The sequence below is a fragment of the Rhinoraja longicauda genome, chromosome 24, assembly GCF_053455715.1.
Source record: "Rhinoraja longicauda isolate Sanriku21f chromosome 24, sRhiLon1.1, whole genome shotgun sequence".
Taxonomy (NCBI): Eukaryota; Metazoa; Chordata; class Chondrichthyes; order Rajiformes; family Arhynchobatidae; genus Rhinoraja; species Rhinoraja longicauda.
This window is the reverse complement of record NC_135976.1, coordinates 13203904-13223266: the sequence shown is the minus strand read 5'-3', so window position 1 is coordinate 13223266 and position 19363 is coordinate 13203904. Positions and strand designations below refer to the sequence as shown.

Sequence of the window (19363 nt, the reverse complement as noted above, 5' to 3'; positions counted from 1 at the left end):
ATTACAAGTGACTACTGCGAATTGTAAAAAAGGTAATCTGCAAACGCTGGCTTTTTGACGTAAACGCAGAAAACGGTGGCAATCGGAAATACCGAATGCTCTGGAGGTAGTTAACGTTTAGGGTATGTATCATTCATCCAAATGCTACAATTCTTGGCACAGGAAAAAAAAATTTGAAGTAAGGGATGTGGAGTGATGATAACTGTTGAGGCAAAAATATAACATCATTTGCATTTTCAAGAGCCAAAGTCCAGCAGCTTGATATCAGAAAACAACTTCAGAATTGATGTCATCCTGTTTCACTTTGCAAAAGAAAAAAATCGATTTTCAGTCGCAAAATGCTGCTGCGAAAATAGTTGCATTCTGCTGAAAGTCTTGGTAATAAAAATGTGCCGTTTGGTAATACAAAATTTTTAAAAGGGAAAAATGTACCTACGATCACTTACAATAATATTACTCCAGAGCTGAAAGGATTATCAGCCGACATTCTCAACCCGGTGGCTTTTTACTATCTCAAGTTATAACATCATAATCGAGGTATCAGCAGTGTAAACGTGACGTGTGCTTTTCAGTCTATTCGATAATTATTCTATCCCTCTTCCAATCACCAAATGGTAGTTTTGGCTGTCCATTACAGAAGTTGGTTTAACGGAAGTGTTTTACAAAATAGTTATTCCCATGTAAAAGGTAGTTGATGATGTTGAGCTTGTCCGTGTCTACGAATCACAGATTGGTACTACAAGGAGGCCATTCAACCCATTGTGCCTGTACCAGCCCTTTGAAAAAGCTGTCCATTTAGCCCTCCTCACCACTCTGTCATAAGAAAACAGGAGTGAGAGTACCTCAATGGGTATTTTGAGCCCACCTCATCCATTCAATAAGATCATGGCCGGTCTGATCTGACCTCAGTTCCACTTTCCTGCCCACTCCTACTTACTCTTGACCTCCCTATAGACCATAAATCTATCTCAGCCTTGCATATATTTAATGACTCAACCTTTGGAATTTACTTGGGTAAGGTGGTAGACAGGATGGTAAAGAAGGTGTTTGGACCACTTGCCTTCATCGGTCAGTGTATTGAGGATAGAAATTAGAACAACATGTCACAAGTGTACAAAACAACAATAAGGCCGCATTGGGAATGTCGTGTACAGTTCTGATCCCCCTGTGACGGGAAGGATCTAATTAAATTGGAAAAGGCACAAAAAAGATTTATGAGGGTGCTACCAGGTCTGGAACATTTGAGTTATGAGGAGAAGGTTTGATGGGCTGGTTCTGTTTCTGCTGGAGTTTCAGAGGCTGAGGAGTGATCTTATCAGGTGAAGATCCACAGCCATTTTTCCAAGGGTAGGTAAATGTAAAACTACAGACCATAGGTTTAGGATGAGAGGGAAAAGATCTAAGAGATTTGAGTAACCGCTTTTCCACGCCCAGGGTGGTGCATGTACGGAACGAGCTGCCAGAGGAAGTGGCAGAGATGGGTACATGTAGAAGACACTTGGATAGTTACATTGACAGGGATGATTTGGAGGAACATGGTCCAGATGCAGGCAAGTGGAACTAGCTTGGTTAAGCAACTTGATTTGTATTGATGAGTTGGGTCGAAGGGCCTATTTCCGTGTTGTACAACTGACTTGATATTCTGAGATGCACAGGGGAAGCATTCTCCAACCATCTATCATGTAAATACCCTTCAGAATCATACTTGTTTTAATCAGTTTTACTCATCCTTCTAAACTGCAATGCATTGCCTCAACCCCCTCAGCCTTTCTTCATAGCACAGGTCCTTCAACCCAGGAGACAACCCAGTGAACCTCTGCTCTGCCGCCAATGCAAGGGTCTCACTCTTTACATAAGGAGACCAAAAAGGTCTGGAGTCCCAACAAAAGCTTTTCACTGTTCCACGGCACATGTGGCAATAAACTAAACTGAATTGAAAACTGTATGCTGTACTCCATGTGTGGCCTCACCAATGCCTAGCTCCGTGTGTGGCCTCACCAATGCCTCACCATGTGTGGCCTCACCATTGCCTAGCTCAGCTGTGTGGCCTCACCAATGCCTCACCCTGTGTGGCCTCACCAATGCCTAGTTCCATGTGTGGCCTCACCAATGCCTCATCATGTGTGGCCTCACCAATGCCTAGCTCCATGTGTGGCCACACCAATGCCTAGCTCCATGTGTGGCCTCACCAATGCCTCACCATGTGTGGCCTCACCATTGCCTAGCTCAGCTGTGCGGCCTCACCAATGCCTCACCCTGTGTGGCCTCACCAATGCCTAGCTCCATGTGTGGTCTCACTAATGCCTAACTGTGGCAACTATGACTCTATAAATATTTACGAGCAAATTAATTCTGAACAGTCCTGCTATTTTTATACAATCAGGAAACAGTCCAGTTTTTACCTCTCACATAACTTCCTCATGGCTTGCTCTTTCACACTGTGTAACTAAAATCCATTACCTGAACAATTCTAAGAATGCAGAAGAGCCTTGGGATACTCATCGACAAGCAGTAATAGGAAATGAGTAGGCTAATTAACTAAGAGTGAACCAGAACTGTGAGCACGACTGATTTTCTGTCGGGGTACGCAAGTTCTTGGTTACTCCAAGGACAAACACAATTTCAGATTTAAACATATGATGAAAGTAGCACTTGGTACCACACAGTCCTACCTGCAGACCAGCATTTACACTAGTTGATTGTACAGTAGCAGTCCCAGTTTTCTGTGGAGCGTCACAGTTATAAAGGGAGATTGGATAGGCTGGGCTTATTATCACTGCTGTGTAGGAGGTACATCGGAGTTGCTTTCAGCCTTCAACTACAATCAGTCTGAAGAAGGGTCCTAACCTGAAACATCACTTATCCATGGTCTCCAGAGGTACTACCTGACATTGTGAGTTACTTAGTGTCTTTGTGTCCCTGGGTTTCTGAGTGTCTGAGCACTTTGTGTTGTTTTTTTTTGCAAACCAGCATTTGCAGTTCTATGTAATACGTTGTTTCTACATAATACGAAGGCCCCCTTTTTTGCAATTTCTTTTGTGCGGAAAGCCCTCCAATTCTGGTTCAGACATTATTTTGACCAATTCTTGTCATTATTTTGTAGGCTTCTAACACATTTTTTAAGTGTAAGAGAAATGAATCCAATCCAATTTCCAGTCCAGAAAGGTTTTATTTTCCAGATACTAATCGTCCAGGATAGAGAGGTCTTTCAAAAGGTAGCTTTGGTATGTCTCATTGGGCTCATAGCCCAATTTCTTTGAAATTTGTGGCTCAGAAGAACCCATTTGGCTTAATGTTGTCCCTATGGCTAAAACTGGACTAATTTAAATTAATCCCACTTTCCTGGTCTCCATCCGTAGCCCAGGAGGTAATAGCTTTTCAAGTATATGAGTTTAGTTTATTGTCACTTGTACCGAGGTACAGTGAAAAGCTTTTGTTGCTTGCTAACCAACTCTCAGACCAGAACTCAATCAATTACTGTTCAGGCAATGAGTCTTAAACCCCCGATATTTTTTTATTAACTCCCCAGCTATCAGTCTTTCAACTAACTAAAAAGGGCACCAGATTGACACAGCAATAGAGCTGCTACCTTACACCACCAGTGATCTGGGTTTGATCCTGACCTGTGTGGAGTTTGCGAGCCCACATGGAGTTTGACCATGTGGCCTTCCTCCCAAGTTCCCACGTTCCAAAGACATTCAGGTTTGTAGATTAAATGGCTTCTGTAAATTGCCCCGAGCGAGTGTGTAGGATGCAAAACTGGGATGGAATAGAACATTGGCTGGTGATCGTTGGCTGGCACAGACTCTTGGGGGGGGGGGGGGCATATTTTATCTCGAAAATAAAATAAACAATTATTTTTCCCATTAGTTACTGACCTCTCACCTCGGAGAATCAAATCTTTTCTCTTTTCCCTCTCCAGAACTCTCATAATGTTATATAATTCTACTAAATATCACATCAGTCCCTGGATTGGACTTTGGATTTAGATGAAATAGGATGACAGGATACCTGTTAAGAATACGTTTGCCATCTGAGACCAGGTGAGACAAATGGCCTCTTTCTATGCTAATGAAAGACTCTCTTGTATTTAATATTCGAGATCCTGCAAGCATCCTAACCCAAAGCCTTATTGTTGCTACCTGTCCTGCTGAGTCATTATTATATTGTTTTGCTTTTGGTGCTATTTCCACTAAATCATGTATTTGGTATCACCTGCAAATGTTTTTTTTTACACGAGAGACCTTGAAAGATTCCACTTGTCTTTGGGTGAGCATAGTGCTTTCTGATTACGCAACTAAATCTGATTACGAACCTTTTTTAATGTTCATTTTCAGCTTCAATTCTGAAGGACTTTTGTCTCTTCTCTGTACTCCCAATCACTTTTGTCGACATAGGTCAAACTTAGCAGAACATAACCTTGCAAATGTTGTCGGAAGGAAATGCAGATGCTGGTTTAAACTGAAAAACGGACCCAAAGTGCTGGCGTAACTCAGCGGGACAGGCAGCATCTCCGGAGAGAAGGAACGGGTGACGTTTCGGGTCAAGACCCCTCTTCAGACTCCTCGCAAATGCCGGTTTTAACAATTCTGTCTTAAATCAAGTTACCTCACAATCTACTCCAAGTGACAAGGGATCTTATATTAAACAAGTAGCTACCCTCACACGACTTGTACATGAATTTCACAGTGAGCGGGACACTTACCTTCAAAGAGTTTGCACTAAGCTTCTTGGTGTAATTGTCTTCTGACTGCTTCCTTGTCGTCTTGGTGCGCACTTCCTTTATTTCTTGCTTTTCGCTTTCATTCCCCTGCTCGCTCTCGCCTTCTGACTTGGAGCCGAGCTTTGCTAGTTTCAAACTTTGCAACGCCTCGCGCTGAGAGCGCCTTTTATCCTCTTCCCTCCTCTTCAGCATCTCAGCAAATGGAACCGATTCATCTTCTGAGTTCGGAGACGTTTGCTCTTGTTCATTAAACACGCTGCTTAATTATGGATGGGAAACAAATGGTTTAAAACTTTTTTTTTTACTGGACTAAGGATATTTATGATGTGCTGCCACACACACTATGCGAATCAATCCCCCAGCTTGGCCATAATTCATGTGGAATTCATGTGGCCGGGAGTAAAGTCATTTCCTGTGCCACAGTACCTTGTAATAACCTTGCTCCACAATTGTTCATTGTTTAACTTGTCCTGCTAAATGACGTCTATAAAAATCAATTAAAACTGCACTTCTTGTGTAGTTACACAAGCCAGAGGGAACAACTTTAAGCGGTGCACATATTTGCATTTTAATAAAGAAACAGAAGCTGCTGTCAGCGGAAGGTCAGCTGTGAAATGACTAAAGGTATCATGGCATTGTTGCTGCCCTGCAAGGATTAGCGTCTGGGAACCTGCACCAAGCCCATGTTACATGGTTGGTGTTTGACGTGGCACAATATAGAACTAGAGTGTTGGTGCTACATCAGAGAGCATTTGGCAGGTTATAACCCAAAGCAGAAGTTTAAAAATGTATTTCAAAGTCCAGTTACCTCTGCGTGTCCGCCCAAAACATTTACAGTAAAATTTAGCAGCAGGCTCCAGAGATTACCGCTTATGACTGCAAGGTTCAAAGGGTTGGATTTTGAGGCTCACGGTATCAATCAAATCTGCTAAGTGCAAATTGTTCCCTGTATCGGGCACTGTTGTATCGGTTCCACAGTATAGCTTCAACCGTAGAAAGTACTACACCTCCATTAGGGGGAGAATAAGTCCCGGCGGTGTGCAATTGAGTGCAGTTGGATCATCTCATCCTACTCAAAGTTTGAACAAATCAAGGTTCGCATCATCTTTCAAGTACAGCTCAGTACAAGTTTGGAGACATTTTTCCCTTCAGCCAAAGGAGGAAAGATGTATTTTAGTGGCTCGGTTTTGGCCGTTATTGAGTAGGAGATCGTTCTACTAACTTTAAAGCACACCGTCATATTCCTGCATAAGTAATTTTATTGCAATGATCGAGGCTGTAGGGGCACAGGGATTGGTCCAGACCATCGAACCCTCTGATTGATAGAAGAGGTGAGGTGGTGCGCAGGTAGAGGGACTGGGCAGTCTGGTTTAGAACTCCGAGAGAGACAGTAAGATTTATGGTTGTCTGTCGTTTGGTGCGTTGGTTGTCACGGTTGTTAATATTACAATAAACGTCTACCTCAACGTACTTCGCCTACGACTCGCCATAGTGGTGACCCCGACGTGATCACAGATCACCAAGATGTCCCATCGGGAGGCATCGACGCCGAACGCAGTCGGCGTTCATCTGCCCCCGTTCTGGGCCCACCAACCACGCCTGTGGTTCGCCCAAGCGGAGGCGCAGTTCCACCTCCGACTCGCCATAAGGCGGTCATTTTTAAAGCATTCATAAAATCAAGAGAGTGTTACTGACACATGTCCCAGACAGAACAATGACATTCTCACTTGCAGCAGCACAACAGAATATGTAAACACGGTGCACTGTAACAATATAATAAATGAGAAAAAAAAGTTCAGTATATATGCGTGTGTGTGTGTGTGTGTGTGTGTGTGTGTGTGTGTGTGTGTGTGTGTGTGTGTGTGTGTGTGTGTGTACAAACAATAATAGTGCAAAAAGACAAAACCAATGCCCCCCCTGTCTACGATTGTTTGATTAATTGAAAGATGCAGCATGGAAACAGGCCCTTCGGCCCACCGAGTCCATGCCATGTCAATCACCCGTTCACACTAGTTCTAGTTACACCACTATTCACACCCACTCTACACATGAGAGGTTTATTTACAGAGGCCAGTTAATCTACAAACTTGTATGTCTTTGGATTGTGGGAGGAAACAGGAGCGCCCGGTGGAAACCACAGGGAGAAGGTTCATGCTCTACACAGACAGCACCAGAGGTCAGGATCGAATCCAAGTCTCTGGTGCTGTGAGGCAACAGCTCTACCTCTGTGGCTTTCGATGTGTTTTGTGGTGCAATGTTTTGCACTGGTTTACAACATTTGGATGTGAAATTGGACAGCACATTTGGATAGCACATTTGGATGTGCTATCATTTAGCAAAAGTTTTGAATAAAAACATTTGCTAATATTCTTCAAAAGTTGAGCTTACCCAACACCTGAAAACTACTTCCAAAACTGGGGAAGATGTTCAATAGCCTCAAATGTTACTATTCAGGATATAAAAGTTTCAGAAAGATCCTATTTATCCGAAAGCAACCTCATTTAACATTTGCCACTTTATTGCACAGTTTTACATCCAGTGTTTCTTTGAAAAAGGGCATGATTAAACATTCCTGAAAAATTGGCATTAAAAATCTATCTCTTCACAGATACCGACTGACCTGCTGAATATTTCAAGTATCTTCTGTTCTTATTTTAGATTTGCCTCACCTGCAAATATTTCACCAAGGTCTTGACCAGGTATTTAACTCCAGAAAATCTCCTTTCATATTACTATTTCATAGCCCAACCGCGAGAGGAAAAGGAGGAAAGAAGATAAGACTTTATTGTCTTCCATCACAGTGAAGAATGTGGAGGAGCCGCTGTGATGGATGTTTATGTTAAATTTTTATGTGGTTGCGTGTTTTGTTGCTTTTTTGGTATGACTGTTTGGCAAATCAAATTCCTCGTATGATCTACATACTTGTTTTGTTTTCATACGGCTAATAAAATCAATTACAATTACAATTAACATCCCATACTCTTTATTACATTACACAAAGCAGCAAATGTCATACTCTTTCAGCCTTGTTTTTATTGATGCCATCAGCAGTAGGAATATCTTTATTTTTCTTTCCACATTACCTCTTTCTGCATATGTTGTCACCAGGCATATGTAACTTTCAGTTTCGCCCAATAGTATAATAACTTTCATTTTTGATTTCTCCTTTGTTTTTCCAGCTTTTTTTTCTGAACCCCCATTTCCTTTTATTCAATTCTTCTTTGGCAGAGGAGGCAAATTAAGCCATTTGGCCCATCGAGTCCGCTCCGACATTCGATCATGGTTGATCTGTTTTTCCCTCTCAACCTCCTCCTCTTGCCTTCTCCCCATATTCGATGACACTTATTAATGAAGAACCTCTCAATCTCTTCTTTTAAAGCACCCCATGTCTTGGCTGTCTGCGGCAATGAATTCTACAGATTTACCACCACTCTAGCTAACAAAATTCATCTTCATCTCCATTCTAAAGGCTCGCTCCCTGGTTCTAGACTCTCCAGTTATTGGAAGCATCCTTTCCACATCCACTCTATCTAGGCCTTGCACTTCATCCGTCCATGCCTTTATGTTAAATCAACAGCCCATCCCAATGCTGATTATGCTCTCAATATGGTCACTAGTACTAACTTTCACATGGTGAAGTAGAATGAGCCGGTACTTCTCGGTATTCAGTCAATTGAAGGGCACCCTTCATTGGAACATTAGATTCTAAGGATGCTTGGCAAGAAAAAAAAGTTTCCCTTTCTGGAGATTTTGAAATAGCATCAAGACACAGAGTTGGCCATTCATAAGGTCATGAGGTCATAAGTGATAGGAGCAGAATTAGGCCATTCGGCCTATCAAGTCTACTCCGCCATTCAATCGTGGCTGATCTATCGCTCCCTCGTAACCTCATTCTCCTGCCTTCTCCCCATAACCCCTGACACACGTACTAATCAAGGATCTATCTATCTATCTTCAGAACTGAGACGAGGAGAAATTTCGTATCCCTGTGTGGTGAAGTCTTTGGGCATCTCTGACCCAGAGAGCTGTAAATGCACATTGCTAAGTATATTAATGTCAAGAACAAGAATTTGTTTTGTACTCAGGGAGAAATATTGTCCGATGTTCCAAAGAAGGGACATGCCTCCTTCTTCTGAACACTGAGATTAGTTTAGAGTTTAGAGACACAGCGTGGAGACAGGCATTTCGGGCCACCAAGTCTGCACTGATCATTGATCATCTGCACACTAGTTCTGTCCGACGCACCCAGGAGAATTGCCGGTTGCCAATTACCGTACAAACCCACATGTCTTTGGGTGTGGGAGCTGAATCGGAGCACCCAGAGAAAGCTCATGCAGTCACAGGGAGAACGTACAACTTCCTCCAGACAGCACCCAAGGTCAGGATCGAACCTGGGTCTCTGGCGCTGTGAGGCAGCAACCCTATCACTGCACCACTGAGAAGTACATGCCCACCCTACTTCACCTGATGTAAGTTGGTGCCAATGACCTTTGTGAGCTGGAATGTGAAGAGCGATTGTCTGAAATTATTGAATGCTGGAACGCTTTGCTTGTTAAACACTGTCCTCGTTTGCTCCCAAGTCAAAACAATTCTATTATTTAATACAAATGTAATGAGAGTATTTGTACCTGTTTTCAGATGCATGTTGCTCTTCTGCAACAGCTTCATTATCCGTTGATGAAGTGTGCATTCGGGTCCGGCGCCGACGAGCTTTCTCAAATTCCTCATCATCGTCTATTGATCTCTGCCTTGCCAGACTGCAAAAATACAATAACCAGTTTACCTGATTAAGCCCTTGCTGTAAAGAGATGCTTGAAAATCAAATTAGCCCTTTGCCGTTTTTTCCTATGCTGAAATCCATTCGGAATAGTGGGGCAAGTGGGACAAAAGCTTGAAAGCACACACCACCAGACCAAGGAGCTGCTTATTCCTCTCTCTGAACAGTCCTTCCATAAGTTAGGATACTGTCTGATTCTTTTCTACCCCATTGTGGACACTGGACTTTGTTTATGGAGCTGACGTGCTACAATGCTGAGATCTATATTTTGCACTCTGTAACTTCCTCTTTGCTCTATCTATTGTACTTGAGTTTGATTGTACTTACGAATGGCATTTCTGATCTGTTTGGATAACATACAAAACAAAGCTTTGCTCTTATCTATTGTGCTTGCATTTGACTTGATTGTATTTATGAATGGCATATCAGATCTGTTTGGATTGCATTCAAAATAATAATTTTATTTAAGTTTATTATTTTGAATGCAATCCAAACAGATCTGATATGCCAGGCAAGGGGGAGAGAAGCTTGAAAGCACGCACCACCAGACCAAGGAACTGCTTCTTCCCCTCTCTTATTAGACTTCTGAACAGTCCTTATCTATTGCTTGCATGTGACTTATCTAGTGCTTGCATTTGACTTGATTGTATTTATGAATGGCATATCAGATCCATCAACCTTAATAAAAATGGGGTGGCATGGTGGCACAGTGTTAGAGTTGCTGTCTTACAGCACCAGAGACCCGAGTTCAATCCTGACTACGGGTGGTGTCTGAACGGAGTTTGTACGTTCTCCCCGTGACCTGCGTGTCTTTCTCCAGGAGCTCTGGTTTCCTCCCACATTCCAAAGACGTACAGGTTTGCAGGTTAATTGGCTTGGTAAAATTGTAAATTCTCCCTAGTGTGTGTAGGATAGTGTTAATGTGCGGGGATCGCTGGTCGGTGCAGACTCGGTGGTCCGAGGGGCCTGTTTCTGTGCTGTATCTCTAAACTAAACTAAACTAAAAAACCCTAAATTATTTGAACTATTATTCTTTCCAACAATGTTTACAATTCACAGTTGCCAAATTACAATTACAATGAAGGTTCATTCATTTCATTCCATACAGCACTGGTCGGGGCAGACTCGCACTACACTGTATCTCTAGGCTAACTAAACTAAACTAAACTAAACTAAACTAAATTAAACTAAACTAAACTGAAACTAAAACTAAAACTAAAACTAAAACTAAAACTAAAACTAAAACTAAAACTAAAACTAAAACTAAAACTAAAACTAAACAAAAAATATTTCCTCTATCACCAGAAGATGATGACTGCAGTCTGTACCAGCTATAAAGCCAACCGTCGTGACGTGCCTAGTCATTAATTGCCAGGTTGTTTCCAACCTAGTCATTACTTAACTTGGAATGAGCTGATGGAGTTTGGCATGAACTACATTAGTTCACGCTAAGCCCACTACCCTTAGCACCAGGAAGGGCAAGAGCAGTTGACAATGGGATCATCACCACCTGCACGTTCTCCTCCTGAGTTGCAAACATTCCTCAATGGAGCAATATTGATATTTGGTGTAAATCCAGGAACATCACACCCAACAGAAAGTAGCAAAATCTTCATCAGAAGGGCAGCGGTAGTTTCAGCCAGTGACTATCACACCCTTCTTAAGAGCAACCATGGATGGACAATAAATCTTGGCTTTGCCAGCATCACTCATATCACATAAATAGCATTTTTTTAAACTTGCAAAATAAACGGATCATTTATCATAATCATCATTTGTTATATATACATATAATATATAATATATTGCATAATATTATTGGAAGCATAATTTGACTCTGCAGAAAACAACTAAAAGTCATCAAAAGGTAGAAATAAGGTAGAAATAACTCATGGTGGTATGTATTTTAATAGACACAAAATGCTGAAGTAACTCAGCGGGACAGGCAGCATCTCTGGAAAGATGAACGTTTCGGGTCACGACCCTTCTTCAGACTCGACCCAAAACATCAGCCATTCAATAGACAATAGACAATAGGCCATTCGGCCCTTCGAGCCAGCACCACCATTCAATGTGATCATGGCTGATCATTCTCAATCAGTACCCCGTTCCTGCCTTCTCCCCATACCCCCCCTGACTCCGCTATCCTTAAGAGCTCTATCTAGTTCTCTCTTGAATGCATTCAGAGACTTGGCTTCCACTGCCTTCTGAGGTAGTGAATTCCACAGATTTATAACTCTCTGACTGAAAAAGTTTTTCCTGATCTCCGTTCTAACTGGCCTACCCTTTATTCTTAAACTGTGGCCCCTGGTTCTGGACTCCCCCAACATTGGGAACATGTTTCCTGCCTCTAACGTGTCCTCCTTTCCAGAAATGCTGCCTGTCCCACTGAGTCACCCCAGCATTTTGTGTCTATCCGGTTTAAACCAACATCTGCAGTTCCTTCCTACACATATGTATTTTAATCTACGCAGGCATGGAATGCAGTTCATAGACTATTTTTAATGCAGGCACTATGCTTGATTCTGTTGTAAGCTCCAAGCCACATTAAAGTTACTTCCACCTCCAAAGGTGGCCTGAAGGAGCTGTTCTATGTACTGCAAGAGAACAGCAACCTTTCCAGCACAGCAACTGATATTTTTCAGGAAAAAAAAGATACAAAGTGCTGGGGTAACTCAGCGGGCCATGTAGTATCTCAGGAGAAAATGGATAGTGACATTTCAGATTGGGACCCTTCTTCAGACTCACTTTCACCTCCACTTTCACATCAGAACTTCTACCTCCATTTTATTACCCAACTCTTGACTCTGTTCATTTGCCAAAATCCTCATCCATGATGTCTTGCCCATTCCAGTAAATTCCTGAACTTCCTCCTACGTAAAACTTGCTGTCATCCAAAACTCTGCTGTTAGCATCCTAACTCATATTGGCCTGTTCAGAATCGCTCCGACGTGGGGGCTTCGACCGCCGGCTGTGGGAGCTTCAATCGGAAGAAGATTGGACTTTATTGCCTTCCATCACAGTGAGGAATGTGGGGAATCCGCTGTAGTGGATGCTTATGTTAACCTTTATGTAGTTGTGTGTCTTGTTGCCTTTTTTTAGTATGGCTGTATGGTAATTCGCATATCACTGTACCTTAATTTCACAAAATGCTGGAATTTTGTGACAATAAATGTGACAATAAAAGATCTTTGAAACCTTTGAAACCTTTGAACTACCAAGACCTTTAACTCTGCAAATCTCTCAATAAATCTTGTGGCCTCTCTTTCCTTCTTTAAGGTACTTTTTCTAACACTTCTGCCGTGTATGTAGTTATGAGGCTCATGAAACTCCATTCAAAAGGTTCCTGTGAAACCCCTGGGAATTTCTACTCTGGCAGGAGTGCTACTTAATCATGTTATTGTCGCTGACATTATGAAATATGTAATTTACAGCTGCCCCAGACACACGGAATTGGCAAGAGTCAGGCTAGGTGTGGCCGTGAGTCACCAAGAACAGGTAAATCCAGGTTTGGTCCCATAGCTCCGTGCTCTCCGGGTGGAGACAATATGAGTGTTGTGACCATTTCTGCCTCTTATTTTAGTCTAGTTTAGTTTTGAGATTTAGATTAGAGCAGCGGGCCAGGCCACTCCCGGCAAGCAGGCCAGACTCGCTGCCACGGCGACGGATTTGCTGGCCGCGGTCAGAGGAACGAAGAACGCCCATCGCGGACCCATGATAGAAACATAGACATAGAAAAAAGGTGCAGGAGCAGGCCATTCGGCCCTTCGAGCCAGCACCCCCCATTCAATATGATCATGGCTGATCATCCAGAATCAGTACCCCATTCCAGCTTTTTCCCCATATCCCTTGATTCCCTTAGCCCTACGAGCTAAATCTAACTCTCTCTTGAAAACATCCAATGAATTGGCCTCCACTGCTTTCTGTGGCAGAGAATTCCACAGATTTACAACTCTCTGGGTGAAAAAGTTTTTCCTCAACTCAGTCCCAAATGGCCTACCCCTTATTCTTAAACTGTGACCCCTGGTTCTGGACCCCCCCCAACATCGGGAACATTTTTCCTGCATCTACCTAATCCAATCCTCTAAGAATTTTATATGTTTTTATAAGATTCCCTCCAATCCTTCTAAATTCCAGCGAATACAAGGCCAGTCGACCCACTCTTTCATCATATGTCAGTCCTGCCATCCCGGGAATTAACCTGGTGAACCTACGCTGCACTCCCTCAATAGCAATAGTCCTTCTTCAAATTAGGAAACCAAAATTGCACACAATACTCTTGGTGTGGTCTCACCAGGGCCCTGTACAACTGCAGTAGGACCTCCTTGCTCCTTAACTCAAATCCTCTCGCAGTGAAGGCCAACATGCCATTAGCTTTCTTCTCTGCCTTCTGTACCTGCATGCTTACTTTCAGTGACTGCCGTGCAAGCACACCCAGGTCTCGTTGCACCTTCCCTTCTTCTAATCTGACACCATTCAGATAATAATCTGCCTTCCTGCACTTGCCACATTATCTGAATGGTGTCAGATAGAGGAGCTGCCTGGTATGCCCAGCTTGTCCACCACGGACTCCGAATCGACACCGAGCCACCGGTGTTGATGGGAATCGCGCCGAGAGCAAGGAGGGGCCGAGATCGAGGGGGATAGCAGTGGGGGGACGGGGGGACCCTGTTGGGGGCCACCGAGAACCATAGGGGAAATGGCATGGTGGGGGTGGGGGGGTGGGGGGGTGGGGGCAGCGGTGGGAGGCGGGTATGGGGAAAGGGGCTGCTGCCATGAGCGGCGGCAAGCAGCAGATAGGACTGTTCGGTACTTTTGTAACTTCATCGCAAACACATGGTGACATTTGTGTACCACCTAGTTGTATGCAAAACAAAGCATTTCACTGTACATAGGTGCCCTAGGTACATGTGACAATGAAGTATCATTCACTCATTCATTCAGATACATCACGGAATCAGGCCCTTCGGCCCACCGAGTCAGCGCCGACCAGCGATCCCCGCACACTAACACTATCCAACACACACCAGGGACAATTTAAATTTTTACCAAAGCCAATTTGCCTACAAAGCTGCAGGTCTTTGGAATGTGGGAGAAAACCAGAGCACCCGGAAAAATCCACTCGGTCACGGGGAAAACGTACAAAATCCATACAAACATCCCCTGTGGTCAGGATCGAACCCGGGTCCCTTCAGAAGAAGGGTCTCGACCCGAAACGTCACCCATTCCTTCTCTCCTGAGATGCTGCCTGACCTGCTGAGTTACTCCAGCATTTTGTGAATAAATACCTTCGATTTGTACCAGCATCTGCAGTTATTTTCTTATACTTCATAGGACTGTTAATTCCCAATGACAGAACACTCGCAAGTGTATTTCTGACAAAGAATCAGTCACAATATTAACATATTGTATATTTAAAAATTATGACAAGCATAGATAGGGTAGACAGTCAGAACCTTTCTCCCAGGATGGAAAGGTCCAGGGTGGGAGGCATAGATTTAAGATGAGAGAGACAAAGTTTAAAGGAGATGCACGGGACACAGAGTGCTGAATACATGCTACCTGGGGTGGTGGTGGTGGTGGTGGAGGCAGATACTATAATGGCACTTAAGAGACTTTTGGATAGGCAGGGAATGGTGGGAACTGGGTTAGGTGCAGGTCGATAAGAGATGGTGCCTGGCCCACAGACATTGTTGGCCGAGGGGCCTGCTCTTGTACTGTACTGCCTATGTTCTAGTATTAAGGTAGATGGGAGATCTGACGTAGGTATATACAATTATGAGGCATGGATAGAGTAGAATGTCAGGGCTTGTGAATGGAGGACTATGGATTACATGTAGATGGATAAGAGATGGGCTTGGCATTACGTTAGGAATAGTAAATTGTGTGCCTGAAAGCCTGTTCCTATGCAATATTGTTCCATGGTTTAATATAAGAAAATAACTGCAGATGCTGGTACAAATCGAAGGTATTTATTCACAAAATGCTGGAGTAACTCAGCAGGTCAGGCAGCATCTCAGGAGAGAAGGAATGGGTGACGTTTCGGGTCGAGACCTTTCTTCAGACTTTAAGATCTATTAAAATTAGCAATTAAAACTAAAAGTATTTATCTGTGTTAAAATACAGTTTGATAGTGGAAGAGATAGAAGAACCAAAATCGTACCTGATCTTGAGTGGATTATACCATAAGAACACGATAGACACATTTGAACAAAGCTGAACATAATTTGCAATAATAAACTACTTGTTGCTTCCCAATAAACCTGCCCTTTGTTCCAGATTACATGTAGCGGATATGAAAGATAGTTTGTCTTGGCTGGTTTCATCAATTCAAGACAAAAATTATATGATCCATATAATTTCAGAGGCTTTTGGAGGTAGAGGCTTTTCACTGTGCCTTGGTACACATGACAATAAACAAAACAAAACCAATAAACTAAACTAAACTAAATTTGAACGAGAAGTGGGAGAAGAGGTTTGAACTCAGTATCAGGAAGCAAAGAACCAGCTCTTTAATCTCCCAATTTAACCATTTTAACGTAAACCATCCTTAAATTTAAAGCAACCACAATGAAACAGAACTGGCGTAAAATGTAGCTTGAGAGAACTAGTGCACATTCAGGTCGAAGAAGCACATTTCAGGTATAACAATTGCTCTTTTCACAACCAAAATCTAGCAGGTAAAGCCACCACACATGAAGATAATACCAGAGAATGTTACCATGGAAACAAATTGCCCAGGGGATTCTGTGTTGAACATTTTTTTTCTTGTATATAATTGTTGTTGAACCATAGTATGTGTTCTATTTGACTGTTGCAATGACCTTTGATATTTCACTTTGTACATCTGTTAGGGTTGGGCAGGCTGATTCGGGAGTATTTTCTTGCTTTGAGAGCAAACCTTCCCGTCGAATTATCCCTTTTTATTTTCTTATCTTTTTCTGATTACAATATTTAATTTCATTTGCTGTTCTCCTGATTTGATTAGTTCACCCTATGAACAGGAGACTAGCCACAATCTGGGGCAGAAATCATAAGGCATAATTGGGGTAAATTTAGCTCCTTCCTGACTCTTATCACTTAATTTAAACAAGGTGTACCGCATGGACCCTTTAACTTACTTTAGTTAAATAAACCTCTGCCTCAGAGTGGTGAAATATATAATTGAGTGATTAAAATTGTAATAATATTTTATATCTCAAAATAATTGACTGCCCAATCTTAGTACAGAATTTTGTAAACCAGATTATTATTTTTTTTAAATTAAATGCATGTAATGTTTATTTAGGTTTATGTTTATTATTGTCACGTGTACCGAGGTACAGTGAAAAGCATTTGTTTGTGTGCTATCCAATTGAAACAGGTCATACTATACATGAATACAATCAAGCCAAACACAAGTACAAACGTAGATTGAAGGGAAAGATAGCAGAATGCAGAATATACAGTAGTTGTAATGTAGAAGATAGCAGAGGGCAGAATATACAGTAGTTGTAGTGTAGAAGATAGCAGAGTGCAGAATATAGTTGTTGTGTAGAAAGATAGTAGAGTTCAGCATTGTAGTATAACAGGTTCAAGGAAAAAGTCCAATGTTCCCAATGAGGTAGGTTGGAGGTTGCTCAGGTTTCTATTAAATGTTTCCCCTCTCACTTTAAACCTACTTCCTCTGGTTCTTGATTCCCCTACTCTGGGTAAAAACTCCATGCATTCACCCCATCTATGATGAGCTTTGTTCGCTCGTGTGTCAGACGGCATTCTGCCATCGCTTTGCCACAGGCAGTGCCACATCTGTGCCTCTGCGGAGATCGTCCGCAGTCCACGCCTCTCCGACACAAGTCTGTAGGTGGGCCATTGTCTGTATCTCTCCACAGTAGCATTTGTCTAATATGAGCTAAAACACCTCTATAACTTTAAGACCTGGTTAACTAGGACCCACTTAGATCAGCGCATGCATATAATGCAGCCTCACCAATGTGTTGTAACATCCTGAATTTTATACTCAATACTTTGATTGATGGAGGCCAAAGTACCGAAACTTTCTGCACCACAAATCTACATGCGATGCCACTTTCAAGGAAGTATGTACCTGCACTCCTAGATAACTCTGCTCTATAACACTCCCCAGGCCCTGCCATTCATTGTGTAGGTCCTGCCCTGGTTTGACTTCCAAAAATGCAACACCTTCCATTTATCCGCATTAAACTCCATTAACATAATTTAAAAAACAGTTACATGGATAGGAAAGGTTTAGAGGGATATGGGCCAAATACAGGCAGGTGCGGCTAGCATAGATGGGGCATTTTGGTAAATTTGGGCAAGTTGGGCCGAAGGGCCTATTTCTGTGCTGAATGACTCTTATAACCAACCCTTAGCCCATGCCCAACTGATCAAGTGACAGGTGTCGTTTTATGCACAGCAGGCAGCCTTTGAAATTGGTCAAGGTAACTCAAAGAGTATGCAATCATTTACTGCTTAACTCTCACCTTCAATACCCTCTCTGAAGAGGCAGAGAGATATCCCAGAACTATGGCATGTTTCTTGGGTAATGAAGGGCATGTACAATTTACTCCTAATGTACTGATTCTACATGTAACCCTGACACAAGGAACTGCAGATGCTGGTTTACAAAAGAAAGGCACAAAGTGCTGGAGCAACTCAGCGAGTCTGGGAGCATCTCTAGAGAACATGGATAGTTGATGTCTCAGATTGGGACTCTTCTTCAGAATAAACAAGGATCTGAAGAAGAGTCACCTATCCATGTTCTTCAGAGATGCTGTCTGTCCTGTTGAGTTACTCCAGCACTTCATGTCTTTTGTAACATGTAACTTAACTAGTTTTAATATAATCTGATACAGGCAGAGGTCATGTAGAGAGATTTTAAATAAACTATAGAATATCAGCATATGTCTGAAAAAGGGTTCTGACCCAAAATGTCACAAATCCATGTTCTCCAAGGATGTTGCCTGATCTGCTGAGTTACTCCAGCACTTTGTGTCTTTTTTTGTAAACCAGTATCTGCAGTTCCTTGTTTCAGCAAATCATAAGCTGCTTTACAATATCAAGAAAAATCAGCAGATAATTCCTGCTTTTTTGTTTGTCATAACTGACGTTTGAAAATCTGAGGTCTGCACTGTGTTGGGTGAGTGCTGGTAGATAATAATCAAAGGTGGAATGAGGCAATACTTGAAGGAATGCATGCAGCTGGAAAAGGAAGATTCACTCACACTGTATATGGGTAAGAGTTCATTCGGAACGAGCAAAAGATGAAACAGATCAAAACAATTCCTATTGCAGGTCACCGACATGTTTATGCATCAGAACTGTCCCCTGCCCGATGGGATACTTTTACTGCATGAATGTGATCTTGCAGCTATAAATTCACAACACTTTAATCTCATGATAGTTCAGATATTTTGGGCAGCACAATGGCGCAGCATTAGAGTTGCTGCCTTCAATCCTAACTAACCGTGCTGTCTGAACTGAGTTTGCACGTTCTCCCGGTGACCGCGTGGGTTTTCTCCAGGTGCTACGGTTTCCTCCCACATTCCAAAGACGTGCGGGTTTGTAGACCAGTTGGCTTCTGTAAATTGTCCCTTGTGTGTAGGATAGAACTAGTGTACTCGTGATCGATGGTCAGCGCGGAGTCAGTGTGGCAAAGGATCACGTTGTTTCTCTAAACTAAACTAAACTAAACTAAACTAAACTAAACTATACCAAACTAAACTAAACTAAACTAAACTAAACTAAACTAAACTAAACTAAACTAAACTATACCAAACTAAACTAAACTAAACTAAACTAAACTAAACTAAACTATACCAAACTAAACTAAACTTTGTTATTCGAGGATTCATAACTAACAA

The 19363-nt window shown here is 42.4% G+C and overlaps 1 protein-coding gene across 2 annotated transcripts in view; it reads right to left on the bottom strand.

Moving 5' to 3' along the window:
* The window catches only part of LOC144605272 (uncharacterized), a 76423-nt gene that overhangs the window by 41716 nt on the left and 15344 nt on the right, over positions 1 to 19363 (bottom strand). Inside the window, exons 2-3 of one of the 2 annotated variants that reach the window (XM_078420369.1) lie at positions 9352 to 9480; positions 4706 to 4982 (exon numbers count right to left, since the gene is read on the bottom strand). In XM_078420369.1, coding sequence (XP_078276495.1) covers positions 4706 to 4982; positions 9352 to 9480 — 406 coding nt within the window. The remainder of the gene's footprint in view (positions 1 to 4705; positions 4983 to 9351; positions 9481 to 19363) is intronic. The other variant, XM_078420370.1, reaches the window with a different exon arrangement.